Raw genomic sequence first — 21,750 nt, forward strand, 5'->3', positions numbered from 1 at the left:
CGCTGTGTGACCTAGGGCAAGCTGCTTACCCACTCTGGGCCAGAGTTCCACCTCTGTAATAACCAGGAAGTGGTATGTCGTACCCTCAGGATTAGGAGAGGGAAGGTAAAGGAGACAACGCGTGTGAAACGGTGAGTGTATGACCTCTACTCCTAAAAAAGTCAACTCTCTCCTTAAAATTTTTTTTTCTTTTTTTTTTTTTTGGTTTGAACTCTTTCCCCCTGAAGAAAGGGGCATAATGACTCCACGGCTCCCCATTCACAAAGTGCCTCTGAGGCCACATGAAATAATGTGGCCATTGGGATAAAGACCATTAGGAAGAGGGAGAGGGCTGTACTGAGCCTGGCTTGAGGATGTGTCCTCATACCTGGAGATCAGACACTTGATGTCTGGACGTCGGGCCCCAGGGCGCTAGGTCCGGAAATTCAGCACACGTGTTTCCACGTGTTTCTTTTTTAGCCCCGAGCAAAGTTGTTAGCGGGTCCTTGGCAGGGCAAATTCATTTCTTTCTTTCCTAATAAGGAAAAAAAAAAAAAGAGCAGGGACTGAACTAGTGCTGTGGCACCGGTTCAGCATGCACAACCTTGAGCTGACCTCGCGGTAGACGCATTCTTTTCCAGACTTAACAAAAATGCTCTCTTGTGTTTCAGAATATTCAGCGAGCTCAGAAAATCAGAGTCTAGGCAAATAAGGGAAAGTCAAGAGAAGAAAACCAGAGGGGAGGACAAGAAGGGACGAAAGTTTTGCTTGAGGCCCTGTCTTTCCAATTAACTAGAAAGAATGGGAGAGTTAGAGGCAGTATCTGGAAACCTCAGATTAAACAGTCCCACTATGATGATCCTTGGTGGCCAAGAGAGGCAGGTGGTTTGAAAAAGCCATTTGATTTTAAAAAAAAAATCTCATTTTCTAGGAGTACTCTTTTGAAAAAACAAACAATGCTCTGCCCATCTGAATGTATCAGTCATTTACACTTTAGTGTGAATTACTTCAACCAGGTTCATTCTTTGATGTTTGACTCCGATCATTAGCTAGCCACCTTACAATCAGAGTGGGCTTCACCAGAGGGTGAAGTGGCTGATATCTGCCCAACAGCTGGTAAGATAACCTGTAAGGGAAGCTTCTAAATCTTTGACTTTAGGTTCTGGTGCTGTGAGAGGTACCTATCTCCTTCCTGGAAGGCTGCCCTTTGCCTGATCTTTCTATTGGTAACAAAGCTAGTGATGTCTTAAAAGTAGATGATTTGCAGAGAAACTATTCTGTGTGGTTCTATAATGGTGGGTTCATGTCATTAGGCACGTGTTGAAACCCATAGAGTGCGCAACACCAAAAGCGAACTCTGGTGAGCTCTGGACTCTGGGTGATGGCTGTGTCAGTGTATTCATTGATTCTAGCAAGCGTAACGCTCCGGTGGGGGACGTTGGTGGTGACGGAGGCTGTGCACCTTGAGCTCCAGGGGGATAGAGGAACTCAGTGTTCTTTCTGCTCTGTTGTTTCTGGGTTCAGGTCATGATTTCATGGTCTGTGGGTTTGAGTCCCTTGTTGGCTTCTGTGCTGACAGAGAGAAGCCTGCTGGGGATTCTCTCTCTTTCCCTCTCTTTCTGCCCTTACCCCTTCTTGCACCCTCTCTCAAAATAAATAAATAAACTTAAAAAAAAAATAGAGGAGGGGCGCCTGGGTGGCTCAGTCGGTTGAGCGCCAACTTCGGCTCAGGTCACGATCTCGCGGTCCGTGAGTTCGAGCCCCGCATCGGGCCCCTGTGCTGACAGCTCAGAGCCCGGAGCCTGTTTTAGATTCTGTGTCTCCCTCTCTCTGACCCTCCCCCGTTCATGTTCTGTCTCTCTCTGTCTCAAAAATAAATAAACGTTAAAAAAAAATTTTTTTTTAAATAGAGGAGTCCAAATAAACCTAAGTTTGGATCTTGGTGGGAAAACTCAGTTTTTCTCTTTCTGTCTTGCCATCTGAATTCTTTCTTGCATCCTCTCAGGAGTAGATGGAGCAAGTGGCCAGCGTTTGAGGCCCGGCCCAGCTCCATCCCGGTGGCACGACCCTGGGCAAGCCTCCCTGGTAAATGACCCAGAGCTGCAGAAAGATACCCGCAGAGCACCGGGGGCAGTGATTTCCAGCGGCTCACTGTTCCCGTGTCTTTCAGAGGCGAGTCTGGAGCCGGGAAGACGGAAAACACCAAGAAGGTCATCCAGTACCTGGCCGTGGTGGCCTCCTCCCACAAGGGCAAGAAGGACACAAGCATCACGGTGAGTGCAGCACCCCTCCGTGGTTGTGGTCGTGACCTAGCACACGGGTCTCTGGGCTCTGGTGAGAGGGCCAGGCCCATATTTACCGGCCCCTTGCCCCAGCAACTCACAAGGGTGGTCTTTTCCCACCCGGGTGGGCCCTTAGGGCCTGGCTGCTTCCTCGCCTCAGCCAGGATCATCGTCCTGAGGGTCCTGTTCCATGAGACGGGACGAGCCCTCTCCTGCCACCGCAGGACACTTGCTTCACCTCAGGGCTTCCCAGTACTGGGAACTGCCATCTTGGACCAGTCCGTTCTCTGCTGTGGGGCTGCCTTAGGCACTGTAGGACTTTGAGCAGCCTCCTGGCCTCTCCCCACGAGAGGCTGTCCCAGGTGGTGACAACCAAAAACGTCTGCAGGCATCCCCAGGTGCCCCTGATTGAGAACCACTGCTGTAAACTCCCTAGAGCTGAGACGCACCCGTCCCTCTTCCACGTGCCCCTTTGGGACCCCAGGGCCTGGGAATACCAGCGTCACCCAGCTCTGGGCTTTGGTCCAGCTCAGTTGCCCGAGTATCAGCTGGGTGGCGGGCATCGTGGGATGGGGTCCGGTGCTGAGTCCGAGCGATGCCGTCATTCTAACCCACCGGGCTTCCAGACGCTTGGGGAGGAGAGAGACGGTCAAATAACCATGCAGATAAACCCATGCTGCCTCAGCCTGAGGGCTCGGAAGGAAAAGAAGAGTAGGTTTCTGGAACCCTCCCTTCCTCGGCCCGTCCCTCTCCTCCTCTGTCTTAGCGCTGACGCATCTGTCCCACAAGAGGGGACACTCAGGGGGCGCTCTGTCTCAAGGTCTAGGGCCGGGGAGATGGCAGAGTGGATGCTTCAGGACAGCTTTGGGGGAGGGGGGCCCGGTTCCTGCCATTCCGGGTCTTGCTCTCCAGCCCTCGCAGGTGGCTCAGTCACAGGGACAGCTGGCCCGGAGGCGCTGGGGGAGCGGGCACGGGCGCTGGAACCCTGCGGGAGACTCAGGGTCCTGCCTCTCCCCGCTGTCTCTGGCGCAGCGTGCAGGAGCCTAGAACCCCGCAGCTAAGTTTACCTGGCAGTTAAACGTTGCTTCCCGCCGTCTTTTCCCTCCCTGTAATCGTAATTCGACACAAGAAATAATAACGCTTAATAACTGGTCTTTACCAGGTGCCTACGATGTGTCAGACACTTTGTTCTCTGTGCGCGCAAACGCGTCTCAGACGCGTCTCATTGATAACATTTTAAAGAGCCCCCCCTCGGCCCCAGCAGTTACAAAGCCTTTTGCGACGTCTCAGTCGCTGAGAAATGTTAAAAGGGAGCAAGCAATACCGAAAGGCCACGGAATCAAAGGAGAGCCGCTGCCTCCCTAGTTATCTCGGGGAATCCAGGCTGTCTGGTGGGGGCGGGGAGGGGGCGGGGAATGGAAATCCTAATTCTCCAGACCCCGACGCGCGTGTGATTGAAATAACACTGACGTTTCTTTTATACTGTATCGTTCAACCACAGCAAGGCCCATCTTTTGCCTACGTGAGTAACTGAGAGTGTTTTCCTGGTGTGGACGGGAGGCACAGAGTGTATTAGGCCTGCATGCTCCTGACGCACCCACTGAGTCCCGTAGCTGATGGTAGAAGGGGCCCTCGAGTTTCCCAGCCCAGACCCAGTTCCCCGGAGTGCGGTCCTGCGGCGGTCGGATGCCAGGGTGTGGTGTGGGGGCCCGTACACCAGCCGCAGGACCCCCGTCGGAATGCCCCAGGGTGTCCTCCAGCCAGGAACGGATGTCCCCAGTTCAGAACGAATCTCCTCGCCCTTCCCATGAACGCATCTGCCACCGGTTCCCCTGACTGGACCGCCCCAGAAGCGTCTGTCCCACCCGGTTGAGCGTTTCAGGACTGCCTGTCCCTAAAGCTTCCCTGGCTTGACTGACAGTCAGTTAATGGCCCTGCTGTGGCATGCCTTCCTCCCTCCTCCCTAAGTTTCTTCCCTGAGCCCTGCCCCCCACGCACCAGTGTGCCCTTGTGCATGTGTGTGCAGTGTGTGTCTGTCTTTGCATGCTCGTTGCTTGACCCGAGGCTCCAGAGCCGGGAGACTTGGGGTTGGCGATGCCCTGGCTTTGGTGGCACGGTAAGGCCCCAGCTACGCGACACACGACAGGGTCCTGCGTGGACCTCTGCAGATATAAACTCATCTCTAACGCAGAGCTTGGGGGGCTGACGTATGGGTCCCATTCTGGAAGAGACCCTCAGAAGCCCTAGCATGTGCTAGGATCACATCTTAGTTAGCTCCTGGGAGGCAACGGCATGGGTGGATCAGGACAATTGGGGTTCTTGTTTGGGATCTGCTCCTGGGTGACCTTGGCCAAGTCACTTAACTTCTCTGAGCCACAGTCTCATCATCCATACCATGAATGGATTGGATCAGACCCCCATGTTTAAAGCCCCCCTGAGAAGGATCTTTTGGTCCCACCAGCTGGATTTCCCATTCTAGAAAGGGAATCTTTCTCGGTGGATATTGGGACCCCAAGTTTGGGTTGACAGGAGTAATCCCTTTAGTTTTCTTCCCACCAGCCAAGGAGAGCCCCGTGCTCTCCTCGTATGTGTACGCGGGTCCGCTCAGATGGGTTCATCTCTGGGAGCTGCAGAGAGCACATGGAGAAATTAACACTGTCCCCTTTAGGGACAGCTTACCCATGATGCCCTCCCTGTGTACAGCAGCCCAGGGAGAGAGCTGTGTGCTCCTTTCCCCCTCTAGAACCATTCCTGGCTTCTCTTTAGCCCTGGCCTGCTGGCCTGAGCAAAGGGGCTGGGAGCACAGCAGAGGGAACGAGGAAAAAACCCTCAGAACCCAGCCTTTCCCCGGGGGAGACCTGGGGGAGGAGCTTGGACGGGAGGCCACTGGACCAGTCTGCAACTGCCGTGTTTTGGGGCTAGGCAAAAGCAGCTCATCGCTTTCTTGGCATGCGTTACCTCGTTGGCCCTTTCCCGCCACGATTAATCACATGACCGCGTTTGTGCAAGGAGACCCCCTCAGAAAGGGCCAGTGGGCTGTGTGCAGTCTCAGCTGCATTTAACCTGATGAATGAAGCTCAGGCAACCTGCTTTGAAGCTTTTTCCTGCCAGTCAGTTAAAAGTATTCCCCGCAGGTTTTGTATTCTCTGTTTGTCTTTCGTAAAAGACTTCAGGCAACTCGCCCTGAGAAAAGAAAAATTGCAACTTAAAAAAACAAATCACCCTAAAACCGTCAGGAGAGGGATTGTAGTGGTTTAGCTTGAAGACAGATGCTTGTTAAACATGAGCAGTAGCAGGACCGCCGTGGACAGCAGGGCAGGTTGTGCACTGCACAACTCCAAGGAGCAGAATTCATTACGATATAAATGACATCCCCAACATTGTGCAGCGGTTCTGAGTGAAATGGCATTGTATAGATAAGCAAGCCCTGGTCAAAAAGTGACCTTGCTAGGGATCCGGTGTCCTAGCTATCAGAGAGCCCAGCCAGTTGCTTCTCTCCTGAAATCCTTGAGCAAACCTAGACAAGGGCATTGGAGTCTCAAACAGCGTAGGCTATAGGATAGGAGAGAACCTGTAGATTAAGGGCAGAGTTTGGGGACAACATCCGTCTAGGGCAGAACTGTCAGTGCCTGGGTTACTTTCTCCTTTAACTAGATGTGGGTAACTTTTAGGGTGAGCTGGAGAAGCAGCTTCTACAAGCAAACCCGATTCTGGAGGCTTTTGGCAACGCGAAGACGGTCAAGAACGACAACTCTTCACGGTTTGTAAGTAGCAAAACTCCTGTGGCGTCCTCCCCTGCCCGAGGATGCAGAGTCTGTGCATGCAGGGGGCCCGCGACGGAAGGGGTGGAGGGCGCACATCACAACAGCACTTTGTTCCGTATCTTCGGTCCTGCCTCAACCTTCCGGTGCCGCAAGGAAGGGCTCCTGCCACACATCCCCTCATTCGTTCGTTCGCTCTTCACTCAACGGTTGGCCAGTGAGCATCTGTTGTATACTAGGCACCTGTTAGGCGTTTGACGTTTATTCAGTAGACGTTTACTGGGCACCTAGGAGGCGCTGAACGCTTAACCCAGTGCTCATTCAAAACGCAAATTGGGCACCCACTGTGTCCAGGCACGTACATCCTTCAGCAAGTATTTATTAGGCGCCTACTGTATACAGTCACTCGTATGCTTTTACGGGCACCATTCTCTTTTGTTTTCTCAGTGGCTCGGTTAGTTATTAGGCACCCACTGTGTACTAAGATGCTGCACTAGGCTCACAGGATTGTAGCAAGCAGTGCAGAAGCTGTTCCAGCCTTCATGAAGTTTGTGGTCTAGTTGGGGGGCTGAGAGTCCCCGCCACCTTCCCACAGATGCGTCCCTGGGCTCCAAGGGTCTCCCTTTCTCCCTTGAGCCTAAGGAGGGGGTAGGAGAACCCTGAGAGTGGGTGGTCAATGACATGAAGACATGGCCCACATGTCCCAAAGAGGAGGATTGATTCCCAGCTGGATGAACTTGACCCTGGTGGGTTGTGGCTGAGCCAGCATGCTTCTGGGGTGGGGGCAGGGAGGGAGCCCTCCAGCCACTGGCTGCCCCAAAACTTGCCTTCTCCTTACTTATGGTTCTACCTCTCAGGAGCAGTATCCCATTGGGCGGGTCGTACTACCTTGCCCAGCCTCAGTTTTCCCACCTTGAAAATGGGGATAACCAGAGCCACCTGGGTGGCTCAGTCACTTAAGTGTCCGACTTGAGCTCGGGTCATAATCTCACAGTTTGCAAGTTTGCCCCCGACATCGGGCTCTCTGCTGTCAGCGTGCAGCCTGCTTCAGATCCTCTGTCCCCCTCTCTCTCTGCCCCTCCCCCACTTGCACGCACGCTCTCTCAAAAATTTAAAAAAAATTTAAACGAATAAACAAACGGGGGTTGCCATGACTGGCCGAGGGCCAGTGCAAGAGCCAAATGAAATTGATTTGCGAATGTGTTTCACATCGCGAGGCCTGGATCCTCCCCCAGCTCAGTTGGCGGTAGTTCCTTCCAACATGCTGACCTGTGAGATTCTGAGTGTTTGCAAGAAACTCTCTCTGTCCCCCCACTCCCACCCCCAAATGCTCCCCGACATGTCTCCACTTGCCTGCAGGGTGGGGGGGGGGTGAGGAGCTGAGGCTGGGGAGCCCCCCCGTGAACCGTGTTTTCCTGTTGGCAGGGCAAATTCATCCGCATCAACTTCGATGTCACTGGTTACATCGTGGGAGCCAACATCGAGACGTGTATCCTCTGCTGAGCCTGGGCCACGCGGGACCCGCCCCGTAACCCACCTCCTGCCCTAGAGCCTGAGAGGCCCAAGAAAGGTGGCAGAGCGGCCCCTCCGTCCCCAGGCTCTTGGGCTCCTTCCAGAACAAATCTGCCTGGGGTTGTTGTGGTCCCACAAATGCGGACCCCGGTTGTGAACCCCAAACAGCTTGCCTTCGATTCTGGGTTGACCTCTGCTTAGCTGAGTTACCTTGGGCCGGTTACTCGACCTCTCTGTGCCTCGTCAGTGGAGTGGGGGTGATAACACTGCCTGCCTCTCAGAGGGATTGTGAGAATGAATTAACTCATGTACGGCTCTTAGAACCACACGAGGGGCAGAATGAGGCCGGTTGAGGATTGGCTTTTGCGTGATCGTGCCTTCATCCTCCTTGAGCCGTGGACCCCTGGTGCTGCTTAGGGAGCTGGTCTGTGACCGGTGTCCAGTCCAGAGATAGGAAAAGGTGGAGGAAGAATCTGCCCCCAAGGAGAGAATCTGGTTGGCAGAGCGGAGCCCCTTGGAAATGTCTGGACTCGGGGACCAAGTCTATGGTCCAGTGACAGATCCCCTGAGAAGCATGGCAGGTGCCTCTCAGGCCCAAGGACGTTGTATTTTTATTGCTGCTTGTGGAGCATTTGCTTGGCTCCTGGGACCCTGGGGAATGTTCTAGTTGCATTTTGGTGCCCTGGATGAGGGGGGGTATTTGGAGTGGCTCAGGTCTCCGTCCATTCTCAGCTCTGCCTCATTTGCTGTGGGGCTTGGGGCAAGTCACTTGACCTCTCTGAGCCTCATTAAAAAAAAATTTTTTTTAATGTTTATTTACTTTTGAGGGACACAGAGAGAGAGAGAGCAAGCGAGCCCGAAGCAGGCTTCAGGCTCTGAGCTGTCAGCACAGAGCCTGATGCAGGACCCGAACTCCCGAACCATGAGATCATGACCTGAGCCAAAGTCGGACGCTTACCCGACTGAGCCACCCAGGCACCCCTCTGAGCCTCACTTTTGCCACCAGTGAAAGGGGGGTGATAACAGCACCTACCTATGGGGCGGCTCTTAAATCGTCATTTAAATGAAATGATCCGCGTGGCCCTTGGCCCAGGGCTTGGCCGGAAGTGAACGTCCGTGGCTGTCACATCATCGCTCTCTTGGGTCATTTTCCATTTTAATCCACTCAGACATTTTCCCCCCAGAAAATCCGTATTCGTCTGGCCTACGATGTCTGTATTCATCTAGGGAGGCATCCACAGCCAGTGGGAGCTCCTTGAAGTCACACGTGAGAACCAGACTCTGTATCACTGTATTAAAATCAGCAAAACCCTAACCGCTAAAGAACAGAGGGCCACGCATTTCTGCTCTGTGCCCCCCAGATCCCCTGGATTAGATGGTGTCCTCTCCCCTGCTCTGCTGTGTCAGGCCATGAAGAGTGGTTTTGCCTCACAAGGCCTCTTCTAATATAGGCCCACAGACTCTAAAACCCAAAAACTTCCGGAAACCAAAACTCGGCTGGCGGTAAAACCCGCCGAGCACACACGAGGCTCTTTGTAGTCTCTTTGTTCCCCGTAGGAGAACAATGACATCTTTGGCTGCAGGACTATCAGTGGGCTCCCTCAGAGCCATTGAGAACCTTCTAGAATGTTCGTAGTATGTCCACAGTGGTCTGTCCACAAATCTAGAAACTTCTGAAACTTGGGAAAAGAGATTGTAGACCTTGTGGTATTTTTATAACCGCTAACCTTACGCAGGGATTGCTTTGGGAGGGGGCGGGGCACCGGCCTGGGCCCTGGGCTCACTGGGTGTCCTGGAACTCTGGCCCGACTCTGGGAGCTGCCCCGAGCTTCCACGGGGGTGCAGATGAGCAGGAGCTGGGCACTGGCGGGCCGGTGGAGCTTGGATTCTTGAGGCTTTACAGGCACAGCTTCCCGTTGGTTCGGTGGGAAGCGGGCCCCGGGCCTCCAGCCAGCCCAGCCACGCTGACACCAGGTGCCCTTTCTGGGCTGAGATTCCCCCTCTCGGGGGGAAGAAGAAGAAGATTCTGTCTTACGGTCTGTTCTCCGGTCCCTTCACACACGCTTCTCAGCTGTTCGTTTCTGGTGTTGGTGGCAAATCCTGGGCAGAGGCCCCGTCCCTCAGCTTCCGCCCTTCGGGTCAGGGACCGGGACGGTGTGCTCCCTGCGTCGCCTGCTCGACACACAGACCTCCCGGTGCTTCCCAGGCCTGCTGACCTGGAATTCCGGGGGTGGGCCGGCGACCTGGGTCTTTACGGGCCTTCTAAGGCCGCACAGGTGGCAATGGGCTCAGGAGGGAGAGGCAATTGCCAGCCGGTTTTAGGGCTCCGGGAGGGCCTGCCCCACGGTCCTGCAACATCACACTTAAGGAGAAGAGATCTACCCGGTGCAACCTCCCAGCTGCCCGTGTGCCCTCGGCCACCCTCCAGGACCCCCGTGGTCTCCATGCCCCTGCACAGGGCAACAGGCCCTCCTTTCCTTCATTAGGGCTGTGTTCACGTTCCCTTTCCCCAGGCTAGTTGAGCCCCAGCCCCTTGGCCAGGGTGGTTTTGGCCACCCACACATGGCTTTGCCACCTGCTAGCTGTGTGCTCTCGGAAAACGACCTCCTTCCCTGAGCCTCCGTTTCCCTATATTGAAAATGCAAATGATATTTGCCTTTACTTCCCACGATAGTTGGTGAGGCTTAAAAGAGCCCACCCCCCCTCCCTCAGTTGCTGAGACAGGGATGGGGAGGAAGGTTGGGTTCCCGAAAGGAGACACTCTGTGGTATCCCCGGAGTTCTTAACTCCTCCCAAACCAGATCTGCTGGAGAAGTCTCGGGCCATTCGCCAAGCCAGAGACGAGAGGACGTTCCACATCTTTTACTACCTGATTGCTGGAGCGAAGGACAAGATGAAAAGTAAGTGACCTGTGAGGATGCATCACTGGGGGGGGGGGGGGGGGTAGCCAGTGGGGGGGGGGGTTCAGCCCTTCCCATGGGCAATATGTAAACCAGTGGGCATAGCTGTGTTACTATAAAACTTTATTTACAAAGTAGGCAGTATGCCATAGTTTGTTCACCTCTGTGGTAGGAAAAAAAAGTATTTTTACGGAGGTATAACTAACATATAACATGTTACGTCCAGGTATACAACGTGATGATTCTATATTTGTATATATTGCAAAATGGTCACCACAGTACGTGTGGTTAACATCTGTCAATGGTAGGGGAGATACTTTTCCCATAAAGGCAATATACTGTATATCAGATTCCAGTAGGAAATTGCATGTATGTCTGAACTTACCGCAATTTGCTAACCAACCCCCCCCCCTTTTTTTTTGCATATGCTTAAAAGAATATGCAAATCACATACCTGAAAAAAAGGAATCTACCAGTGAATATGGGTACATAGTGCAGTCTAAATTCTAGTAATAATTTTAAGACTGAAATGTTATGAAGACAATCCAGACTTTGCTTCCCATCGGTTTTGTGGCCCAGGGTTCGTCCTTTTGCTTAAGAAAATCGCCAACAAAGATGTGTGTGCTGGTGCCTTTGCTGTGATGAGGCGTATTTCAAGGTTCAGCCTCTGGGGGAAAGTGGGGAGGTGCCAAACATATGCGGTACCTTGGAAATTAGATTAATTGTCAGTTACAGTGTGGGACCTTATGAGGTGGCTTAGGGAGAATGATCCAGTTTTGTGCTCTGTCCCTAGTCTTTAAGGCTAAGTACTGAAATTCTTACGGGCCGTTTTTATTCTTGATGATAGATCTGGAAAACGGTGAGGCTTTTTTTTTTTAATTTTTTTTTCAACATTTATTTATTTTTGGGACAGAGAGAGACAGAGCATGAACGGGGGAGGGGCAGAGAGAGAGGGAGACACAGAATCGGAAACAGGCTCCAGGCTCCGAGCCCTCAGCCCAGAGCCTGACGCGGGGCTCGAACTCACGGACCGCGAGATCGTGACCTGGCTGAAGTCGGACGCTTAACCGACTGCGCCACCCAGGCACCCCAAAGGCTTTTAGAGAAGATCAGATATCTGGCAATTTACCCATAGTCTGCGAAATGAAATCTTGGCAAAGACCCAGATCCTTGTGACTGTAATCAGGCATCAAGGCTAATCCACAGGCTGGAGTTATCTGGTGTCTTGGGTCACTTTAACATGAGGCACCTTCCAAGTGACTTGACCCATAAAAGACCTTTATTTAAAAAGAAAAACATCTCATCGACTTTCCTCCAAAAATATTCAACCAAATCCAGCCTCATTAAAGATTGATCTGGAAGAGGACACTTGATGTGCCAGGGGGTGTCCTAAAAGCAAAGAGCACAAGAAAAAGGGAAGCAGTTATAAATTTGGGGAGAGAAAGGGGAAGAGAGAGCTGAGTAGCAACAACTAAGTGTAACCACAGAATATACTTTACAGAGAACAATGTTTCATGATAAACAATGTTTCATGATAGGAACAAGGAGTCACCACAAGGAGTCGTCACAAACGTTTTTGCTAAAGGGCCACATGGTTTTTGCTAAAGGACCGTATGGTTTCTGTTGCAGCAACTCAAATCTGCCTGCCACTGTTACGTAAAAGCAGCCATAGAAAATCGACAAGGAAATGAGAGTGGCTGTGTTCCAATAAAACTTTATTTACAAAAACAACCAGCAGACTAGATTTGACAAGCTCTGATATCAACTTATGTAGCAACTTGACTGGAAATAGTTGGAGGTGAGGGGAGGTGGTGTGAGAGAGCTAAATCTTTATCCACCATTATAGAGGGGTCAGTAGGTAAGATCTCATCTTGAAATATCCAGAAATAGCCTATTATACATGATATGTAAACATAACATTATAACTTTTATAAGCCCATGTAATATAGGACGCGTTATGTAGTATATACAAAGGTATGTTACATGTGATTAAATTAAAGCTATTATGTAGAGATCGTGGTAAGTGCCAGAAGAAACAGCCCAAAGAGTTAAAAGCAGTGCTATAGGGTAAGGTAGGAATTGGAAGAAGGGCAGACAGGGAATGGTGTTTTTATTATAAACCTTTTGGTAGTAGTTGATTTTTAAAATTCATGGGAATTAGCAATTTGATACATTTATTTATTTTTAATTTTTTTTAAACATTTACTTATTTTTGAGACAGAGAGAGACAGAGCATGAACAGGGGAGGGTCAGAGAGAGAGGGAGACACAGAATCCGAAACAGGCTCCAGGTTCTGAGCGGTCAGCACAGAGCCCGACGCGGGGCTCGAACTCACAGACCGTGAGATCTTGGCCTGAGCCTAAGTCGGACGTTTAACCGACTGAGCCACCCAGGCGCCCCAGTGATTTGATAAATTTTCACAAATAGATGGATAAGGATTGATCTTGCTTTTCAGGCAGCGTTGTTCAGAAACGGCAGGGTGATCTGGGGCAATTGAGATAAAGGTGTGCCTTCCTCAAGCTAGCTGCAAGCCTGTGTCAAGGGACATGGCTTAGCGAGGGGAGCCAACGCTGGGTTTTAGCTTCCAGGCACCCTGGAGCATTGCACAACCTATACCACTGTATTAGGCCAGTGATGATTGGTGAGGCCTTCTGTGTGATGGAACCAGAAGGAAGGTTTTAAACCATCCACGTCTCGGGACAGGTTCCTGCCTCATGTTCAAAGTCCATCCTCCTGACCACCACCCCATCTTCCTCTCCTTCCAGATGACTTGCTTTTGGAGGGCTTCAACAACTACACATTCCTCTCCAATGGCTTTGTGCCCATCCCGGCTGCCCAGGATGATGAGATGTTCCAGGAAACCCTGGAAGCCATGGCGATCATGGGCTTCAGTGATGAGGAGCAGCTGTGTAAGTCTTCATGCCTTCAGGCTGGGTGCCGGCGAGGAGGCCCGGATTCATGCCCTCTGGGCCACTAACATTAGTTAGAGAGCCTTCCCTGGTAAGGACAGATTTCTGCTTGCTGAATTCTGCTCCACCCCTCCCCACCCCTGCCCGCCAGACACCCTCAAAAAAAAAAAAAAAAAGAAGAAGAAGGAAAGTGAACATTACCTTAAGGTAGCTTATTGGTGTTTTAGAAAAGTGGCTTCATATGTTAGGGTTTTTTCAGTTACAAATGACCCAAATTGGCTTAAGCGAAAAGGAAAATGATCTCACAGAGCTGGAAAGTTCAGGGATAGAGGTTTCAGGTACAAGGAGTTCGATGGGCTCAAAGAGTGTCTCTGGAACCTGGTCTCTCAGCAGTATTGTCTTTAGGTAGGCTGCAGTTTCTTGGGGACAGAATGGCTGCTGTAGCGCCAGCCCTTACATCCCTTGGGTTTATGTCCAGCAGGAAAGAACAGATTGCAATCCCTGCCTGAGTCCCTGAATGGAGTAGGCTGATATTTCTTAGGTTCATATTCCTGAGTTATTCACAATGATCGGGGTTATGGAAAACTCTGAGAGGCTTATGTTATGGTCTCTACTCCATTTTGGAGCTGGAAACAGAGAGGTTGTTGGTCTCGTCAAGAACACATGGGCAGAGGATAGGCGGGGAGTGGGGGGCATATCTGAGGCAGTGGGTTTACTTGTTCTCTTCCTGGAAAGGCAGTTCTGGTGACAGGCCAGTACCGATCAATGTCACCAGCCCGTGACCAAGAAACACATTTGGTTCTGAGATCAAGAAAGCCCAGAGAGATAATCTTGGTTTCCACACTGGGCTTTAAGAAAGTCTTTGCCTTCTGGGTTAGACGTGCCCCAGTGTTCAAGGTTAATCTCTTTTGGGAGCACCAGGACATGGTTGTGGAAAATATTTCTTCCTTCCCACGCCCACACCCCTTTGGAGCCCCAGAATAGTGCTAGGGTTGCTGCGATGCAGCATAGAGGGAGGGACAGCTTCCCCGGAGATAACTGGGGGCCCAGAAAAAAAGGCTCCGTGGGTCAGTTGACAAATGGGCGGTGGTTGTGGATTTTGGCCAGAGCCCCACATCAGAGCCCAATATTAACAGCATCCCTTCCTGAACGGCATGGGCTCTCCCAGAATGATTCATTTTATTTGGGACACGAGTCCTTTTTACTTCTGATCTTGGCTTTGGAAAAAAAAAAAAAAACTACACACATGAACAGCTAACGATTAAATACTTGCTGTGTGCCAGACATTTGCGAGAGCCTCTTTTCAAAAAAAGGTACCAAGGTGTCCAGTTTTATTTTATTTTTTATTTTTTTTTCCAACGTTTATTTATTTTTGGGGGGACAGAGAGAGACAGAGCATGAACGGGGGAGGGGCAGAGAGAGAGGGAGACACAGAATCGGAAACAGGCTCCAGGCTCTGAGCCATCAGCCCAGAGCCTGACGCGGGGCTCGAACTCACGGACTGCGAGATCGTGACCTGGCTGAAGTCGGACGCTTAACCGACTGAGCCACCCAGGCGCCCCCATTATTTAGTATTGAAAGAACCCGACAATGTGGCCACTGTTATCCCCAGTTTGCAGATGAGGAAACTGAGGCACAGAGAAGTGAAGGAACTTGCCCAAGGACACACAGCTGGAAGAGCTAGGACTCCCTCTGGGGCCTCAGGGACTCCCAAGCCCCACTGTGTGGTCCTCTGTGCTCTGTTTTTGTCTGTGGGGATGTGGTTTTTGTCCTTTAAACCCTTCCAAAAATCCCTGTCAGAACCAAGGTATGGGAATTGAGGCTAGAAGGAGCCCGGTGTATTCTGAAACGTGGACTCGTGGCATTACTAGTCACGTGGAATCCCACTGCAGGATGTTTTGCTTTCTCTGATCCTTTCAGCTCTCCTGATGACTTGCAAGGAAGGGAGTAGCAGAGTGGCACCCGCTAAGTCCTCAGCCCCTCTCTGGTACTTGCTAATGTCCCCTTTCACCCCGGAGAGCAGACTCCAGGCCTGGCATCTTGCTGGAATTTCATATTATTCCTTTTCCTGTATTTATTTTTATAGTTGCCATCTATTTATGGCAAGGGAAGTTGATTTTTTTTAAATGTTTTTATTTATTTTCAAGAGCGAGCATGAGCGGGGGAGGGGCAGACACAGAATCGGAAGCAGGCTCCAGGCTCTGAGCTGTCAGCACAGAGTCCGAAGCGGGGCTCGAACTCACACGCCGTGAGATTATGACCTGAGCTGAAGTTTGGACGCTTGACCGACTGAGCCACCCAGGTGCCCCAAGGAAAGCTGATTTTGCATTTGTGAAATCATTTCCTAGTAAACTGCAGGAAAGAGAAGTAAATGAATGATTAGAAAAATGCACAGCAGCCCCAGTTAGAACGCCAGAGCTGCTCCCAATGCCCCACTGAGAAGCTGAAGGAGAATGGGGCTGGGTGGGGGATCAGTGCAAGCCCTGGAGCTTCGTGGGGCCCCAGGAACCACCCCCTCTGGTTCCTGGAGCTCTTGTGAGGGACAAGTACTTGCCCAGGCCACACAGAGAGTTAGCAGCAGTAGAGAACTGGAACCATAGTAACATCCCAGCAACTGATGTTTCTTGGGTACTGACCGCGTTGAGGCGCTTTGCATTTACTCCACATGACGATCCTAGGAGGTGGATGTTTTGATGGGCCTTCAAATGGTGAAACAGGGGCCCAGAGAGGCTGATACCTGACTTGAGGTCACACAGCCAGTAAGACTAGGGCCAGGATACAAACCCCCTGAGAGCTAGCTCCGGCACCCAGACAGACCCTCCCAGGGACTGTCTAGATCCATTTCCCAGATGTCCTCGTTTGTAAGTGACTCCACTTCCAGGTCCCAGCCATATTATCGTTGGCTGACAATTATTGTGCACAGTGTAGATTTCTGTAGCCCTATACTGCTTGAACTTTGTCCGAAACAACAATTTCTGTACAATCACTAATTGTGTGTCCTTACTATTTCCAGTAAGTTAGAATAAATGCCTAACGATCCAAACTTTTGGAAAGTTTTGCCCGTCACCTAGAATCATCTGTTCTGGGTACCCTTGGCAGTGCTTAGGCCTCGTGTTAGAAAACCCTCTTTCTTACTCTTCCGTAAATAAGGGCGGTAAGTCCATTCGCTGTGGCTACTCAAACAAATAACCACAGACCTGGTGGCTTCAAACAACCGAAACTGATTTTCTCACGGCTCTGGAGGCCACAAGCCCAAAGTCACAGTGTTGGCACAGCTCGCTCCTTCCGGATTTGGGGCCCACCAGGTTCATCCAGAATGATCTCACCTGAGATCCTTGACTTAGTTACCTCTGCAGGGCTCTTCTTTCTGTGGAAGTTCACGTTCCCAGCTTCCGGCTGGACACATCTTCTGGGGCCCCGTGTACAAGCCACTGTAGGTGGCTGTTCAGTGCCCACTGGGCCAGGCTCCTTGCTTGCCTCCACCGTCTGGACAGAAACTTCTTGAAGCACGTGCTCCAGTTTGCAGACGGGGAAACTGAGGCTCAGCACGGTGCAGCTGGGGTTTTCTAACTCCAGAGTGCCTGGGTTTACTCACTGCCCCAGACCGCCAGCCCTCGCCGCCCTTGCGTTTGGCGTAGCCCCTTCCAGCCACTTTGCTGCCCACTGGTACTCTTTCGGATGGTTCAGTTCCTGCGGCCTGAGTATGGTGGCCATTCTTCCATTTCTGTGATCCCATTATTGGTATCAGAAAAAGCAGCACGATGGGGCCTGAGCCCACAGGGAGGGATCGACCTACACAGGCTTCAAAGTTGTTGTAAGTTGGCTCCCAGCATTTAAACATGAGTAGGTTTCACATTAAGAATCTGGGTTTCCATCCGCTTTGGATACATCGGCCTGGGAGCAGCACTGGACTTGCTGCATGACTGGAGTCCAGCTGTACCCCTTCAGGTGGGGTTGTGGCTCCCATGCGTCCCCACAGTCCCCCTCAGTTTGCTTTATTCATTTAGACCAGTGGTTCTTAATCTGCGGAGGTTGGCCTCCTAGGGGGCGTTTTTTGGTCTCAGAACTCAGAAGAGGGAACGCTACTGACACCTAGTGGTGGGAGACCAGGCGTGCTGCTGAACATCCTACAGACACGCACAGAGCAGCCCCGCCAGTGATTTATCTGGCCCCCAGTTTCAATAGTGCCAAGGTTGAGAACCCTGAGTTAGACGGCTTCCCTGGGCTCTGGAGTCACTTCAGCAATTCTTAGTTTAAACTTCGAGTTCAGAAACTGTTAGTATAGCGGGGCGCCCCGGTGGCTCAGTCGGGTAAGCATCCTACTCTTGATTTTGGCTCAGGTCGTGGTCTTGTATTTTGTGAGATCAAGCCCTGCATGGGGCTTTCTGCTGGCAGTGTGGAGCCTGCGTGGGATTCTCTCTCCCCTCTCTCTGTGCCCCTCCCCCACTCTTTCTCTCTCTCAAATACATAAACATTGAAAAAAACTATTAGCATAGCACCTAATAGTTTACAAAGCCCGTTTAGTATGGTTTTTTTTAATGTTTGTATTAATTAGTCATCTCTCTTTCCATCCATCCATCCATCCATACATCCATCCATCCATCTGCCCATCATTTAGTCCATCCATTTGTCAATCCATTGATCAACCCATCAGTGTATTGATCCATCCATTGATTTATTTATCCATTGTTTACTCCATTTTCCATCCTTCCTTCCATCCTGCACCCCCCCATGTATCTTCCCTGTCTCCCCATGTGTATCTGGACCCTTAAGTAGGCTTTGAGAATGCAGAGATGATAGGACAGCCCCCCATTAGCCAGTCACTCATGGTCTTGAGGGGATTTCAGACATAGGCGCCATTTTAATAGTAACATGGGCTGAGTACGGAGTCAGAAGGGCTCCAAGGGTCTGGGGACACATTATTTTGTCTGGAGACACCTGGCTGTCAAGGGGGAAAAAATTTCCCCCTTCTCAATCCTCGCATGAGCATCTTGTATACTTAGCCAGACTACATTGAGAAGCACGGGGATTGCTGCTTTGTTTTGTTGCTTTTTAAATAACTTTTAGTGACATACAATTTACATTTGGAAAATCATGTATATCATAGGTGCACAGTTTGATTAACCTTTATGGACTGAATACACCTGTACTGCTAGTAATCATTTTAACTAAGAGAACACCAACAGAGCCCCAAAGCTTCCCCATAGCCCTTCTAGTAGTTTCCACCAATGAAGGATAACCATCATCCTGACTTCTAACGCCATAGTTTTTCCTGTTCTTGAACTTTCTGTAAGTGGACTTACATAGTTACTTTATTGTTTGCCTTTGGCATCTTTTATTCAGCATCTGTGAGATACAACAGTTTTGTTGTTTATGGTGGTAACTCATTCATTCTTCTTGCTGTATAGTGGGGATTGACAAACATTTTCTGTAAAGGGTCGCGTAAGTAAATACTTTAGCATTTGTGGGCCATTTGATCTCTGTTGCAACTGTTCAGCTCTGCCCTTGGAGCAGCCAACAGCTATTGACAATACGTAAATGAATCATTATGGCTGTGTTCCAATAAAACTTTATTGACAACAGCAAGCAGTGGGCCAGAGTTGGTCCATCGGCTGTAGTGTGCCAGCCCCTGCTTCACGGTGTTCCTTTGAGCACAAGATTGTCAGCAAGCATCTGAACATATTCTGCTACCCCCAGCCAGGTTTTCTACCCTGTTAGCATAGTATTAGATTCGTTTGCCTCTTTCCTAGACTTAGGAGCTCAGAACTGAGTCTTCTTTCGAGAAAGATGTAGGCTGACTCTAAGGTCCCCAATAACTTGTAGACTCTAAACCTCCACGGCCCCTCGGTGTTGAGGTCTGTGCCTTATCTTCTCTTCTGTCCTCATCCAGCCATACTGAAGGTGGTGTCGTCCGTCCTGCAGCTTGGAAATATTGTCTTCAAGAAGGAAAGAAACACAGACCAAGCATCAATGCCGGATAACACAGGTGCTTGCTGCCTTGTCCCAATAACTGACAACGTCTGTGATGGGAAGGAGCGTTTGGTGGTTTTTTGGATACGGTTATTAACAAGAGCTAAACTAAGTTATTTTCGCTGACTTCTGTCCGAGACTTTTTACTGCTGAAGATCCTACAGTGGGAAGTTCTTGAATCAGAGTGTGGGCGAGGAAAGCTAATAGTTTTAGATCACACAGGATCCTTAGGGACCATCAGTTCTATAACCCCCTGTTAGTTAATTTTGTTAAGCAAATATTTTTGAGCCTGCACCATACGCCAGGCCCTGGGATTCATCGGCAAACTAGATAGGAACAGCCCCATTCCTCACGTGGGGGACACAGACCCCACGTTTCTTCGCAGTTAGAGTTGCCAGAGAAAATAGAAGATACCCAGTTAAGTTCAAGTTTCAGATGCACAACCAACATTTTTTATTATAAAATGTATCACTCTATAATATATTGTATGTTCCCTGCGGTGTTTGGGACCTAACTATAATTTTTAAGTGTTGGTTGTTTCTCTGAAATAAAGGCTTAACTAGGCATCCCGGTTTGTTTGTTTTTTTCTCAATATGCCAGCCCTACCTGCTTATACCTGCAGTGTTTTGTGTTATGGAAAGGTTGCTTGGTTATCTATCCCCCGTGCTTGTTGGTGGCTGAGCCGAATGGATAGCAAGTTCCTGGCTTGTCTACCTGTTGTCTGAACACGCCCCACACAGACTATATACTGCGTTGTTTTTGAAGCTCCCCGGAGCTTACCCTCCACAGGCCCTGCCAGTGGTTTCTGGTGTCGCACACTCCGAAATATGGCGAGTTAAAGGTCTCCTCCCACCCAAGAGACAACTTCAGGGAAAGACAAACCAAAACAAACAAACAAACAAACAAAACCAAAACCAAAACAAAATAAAAACCAAAAAACAAAAACACACCCCTTGCAAAGACAGGGAAAAAAATCCTAAAACCACACCGTGGATCGTCCACCACGCATAGGCAAGCCATCAGACAAGAGTAGCCTTTGTGTTGAGCAAACAGTAATGGTGGATGATGATTTTCTTTTGAGGACGAGTTTTAAGAGAAGAAATACAAGAATCCACCTTCCAGAAGTGGCATTTGTGAATATGTTCTAATACTGCTTGGTCATTAACATGAAACAATGTAGCCCACGTTGACGTCCCAGTCACCTCCTTGTCTCCTAGCAACCACAGCTGTATGTTACTATGTCCCCTTCCAGTTGTATTTTAGGCTTTTCACACACATGTATCTAAACCATATATAGTGTTGCTTTGTGAGTGTGATTTTAATGTACATAAGTGGTTTCACCTGGGAGTCAGCATTCTGCAACTTGTTTTTCTCTCTGCTCACCCTTGTCTGGATCAGGGTTTTTCAACAGTAGCGCCCCCTGGTGTGACAATCAAAAATATCTCCAGACATTGCCCTATGTCCCCTGGGGGCAAAATTATCCCCAGTTGAGAAAGAGAATCATTTCCTTTAACTGCTATTTGGTATTCATGGTACATTTGTTCACTCCCATATTAATGGACATTTAAGTAGTTTCCGGTAGTTTCCACCACACATAATGATGCAATGCATATCTTGGCATAGTGGGACACATTTATTTGTAGTTGACCATGTGCCAGGCACTTTACGTGCCTTCCCTCATTTAATCTCATTGATAACTCAACAAAGTACCAAATGGCTGTGTCTTTATGAACTGAGAAAAGCAAGACTCTAGGAAGTTAAATAGCTTTTCCCAAATCACATGGCCCCATCCTACCCCATCATTGCCACTTAGCAAAACTTTGGGGATGAGGTCACCAATGACAGCAGTTTTCAGGACCTCTTCATGCTATATTCACTACGTCATGCTCCATTTCTCAAAAAGTACCAATTGCATACACAGATCACAAGTATCCCAGGTGATGTGCCTTTGTTCCTAAGCCTTCTCTTTGGTGATACACTTAATATGCTTTTTTTTCTCCATCCAGCTGCTCAGAAAGTTTGCCACCTCATGGGAATTAATGTGACAGATTTCACCAGATCTATCCTGACCCCACGTATCAAGGTTGGGCGGGATGTAGTACAGAAAGCTCAAACAAAAGAACAGGTAATGATGCATTTGCCATTTGTTTTTGTGTGTGACATTTATTCCTGAGCTTGCATATTTTTCTGCAGACTCTTCCATCCATCTGTTCATCCATCTATTCATTCACCCATCCATGCTTCCTTCCTTCCATCTGTCCATCCATCCATCCATCCATCCATCAATCCATCCATCTATCCATTTATCCATCCATTTATCCATCCATTCACCCATCCATGCATCCATCTGTTTATCTATACATCCTTCCATCCACCCATCCATTTATCCATTCAACTATCTATCCATCTGTTCATCCATCCATGCACCCATCCATGC

The 21,750-nt window shown here is 49.9% G+C and overlaps 1 protein-coding gene across 4 annotated transcripts in view; it reads left to right on the plus strand.

Moving 5' to 3' along the window:
* The window catches only part of MYH11 (myosin heavy chain 11), a 126,017-nt gene that overhangs the window by 63,545 nt on the left and 40,722 nt on the right, over window positions 1-21,750 (plus strand). For 2 of the 4 annotated variants that reach the window (XM_047838895.1, XM_047838897.1), the window contains exons 5-12: window positions 2,150-2,252; window positions 3,763-3,783; window positions 5,933-6,025; window positions 7,448-7,511; window positions 10,336-10,434; window positions 13,200-13,343; window positions 19,234-19,329; window positions 21,320-21,438. In XM_047838895.1, coding sequence (XP_047694851.1) covers window positions 2,150-2,252; window positions 3,763-3,783; window positions 5,933-6,025; window positions 7,448-7,511; window positions 10,336-10,434; window positions 13,200-13,343; window positions 19,234-19,329; window positions 21,320-21,438 — 739 coding nt within the window. The remainder of the gene's footprint in view (window positions 1-2,149; window positions 2,253-3,762; window positions 3,784-5,932; window positions 6,026-7,447; window positions 7,512-10,335; window positions 10,435-13,199; window positions 13,344-19,233; window positions 19,330-21,319; window positions 21,439-21,750) is intronic. The other 2 variants (XM_047838896.1, XM_047838898.1) reach the window with 1 other exon arrangement.

This window comes from Prionailurus viverrinus, chromosome E3 (genome assembly GCF_022837055.1).
Source record: "Prionailurus viverrinus isolate Anna chromosome E3, UM_Priviv_1.0, whole genome shotgun sequence".
In the NCBI taxonomy this organism is placed as follows: domain Eukaryota; kingdom Metazoa; phylum Chordata; class Mammalia; order Carnivora; family Felidae; genus Prionailurus; species Prionailurus viverrinus.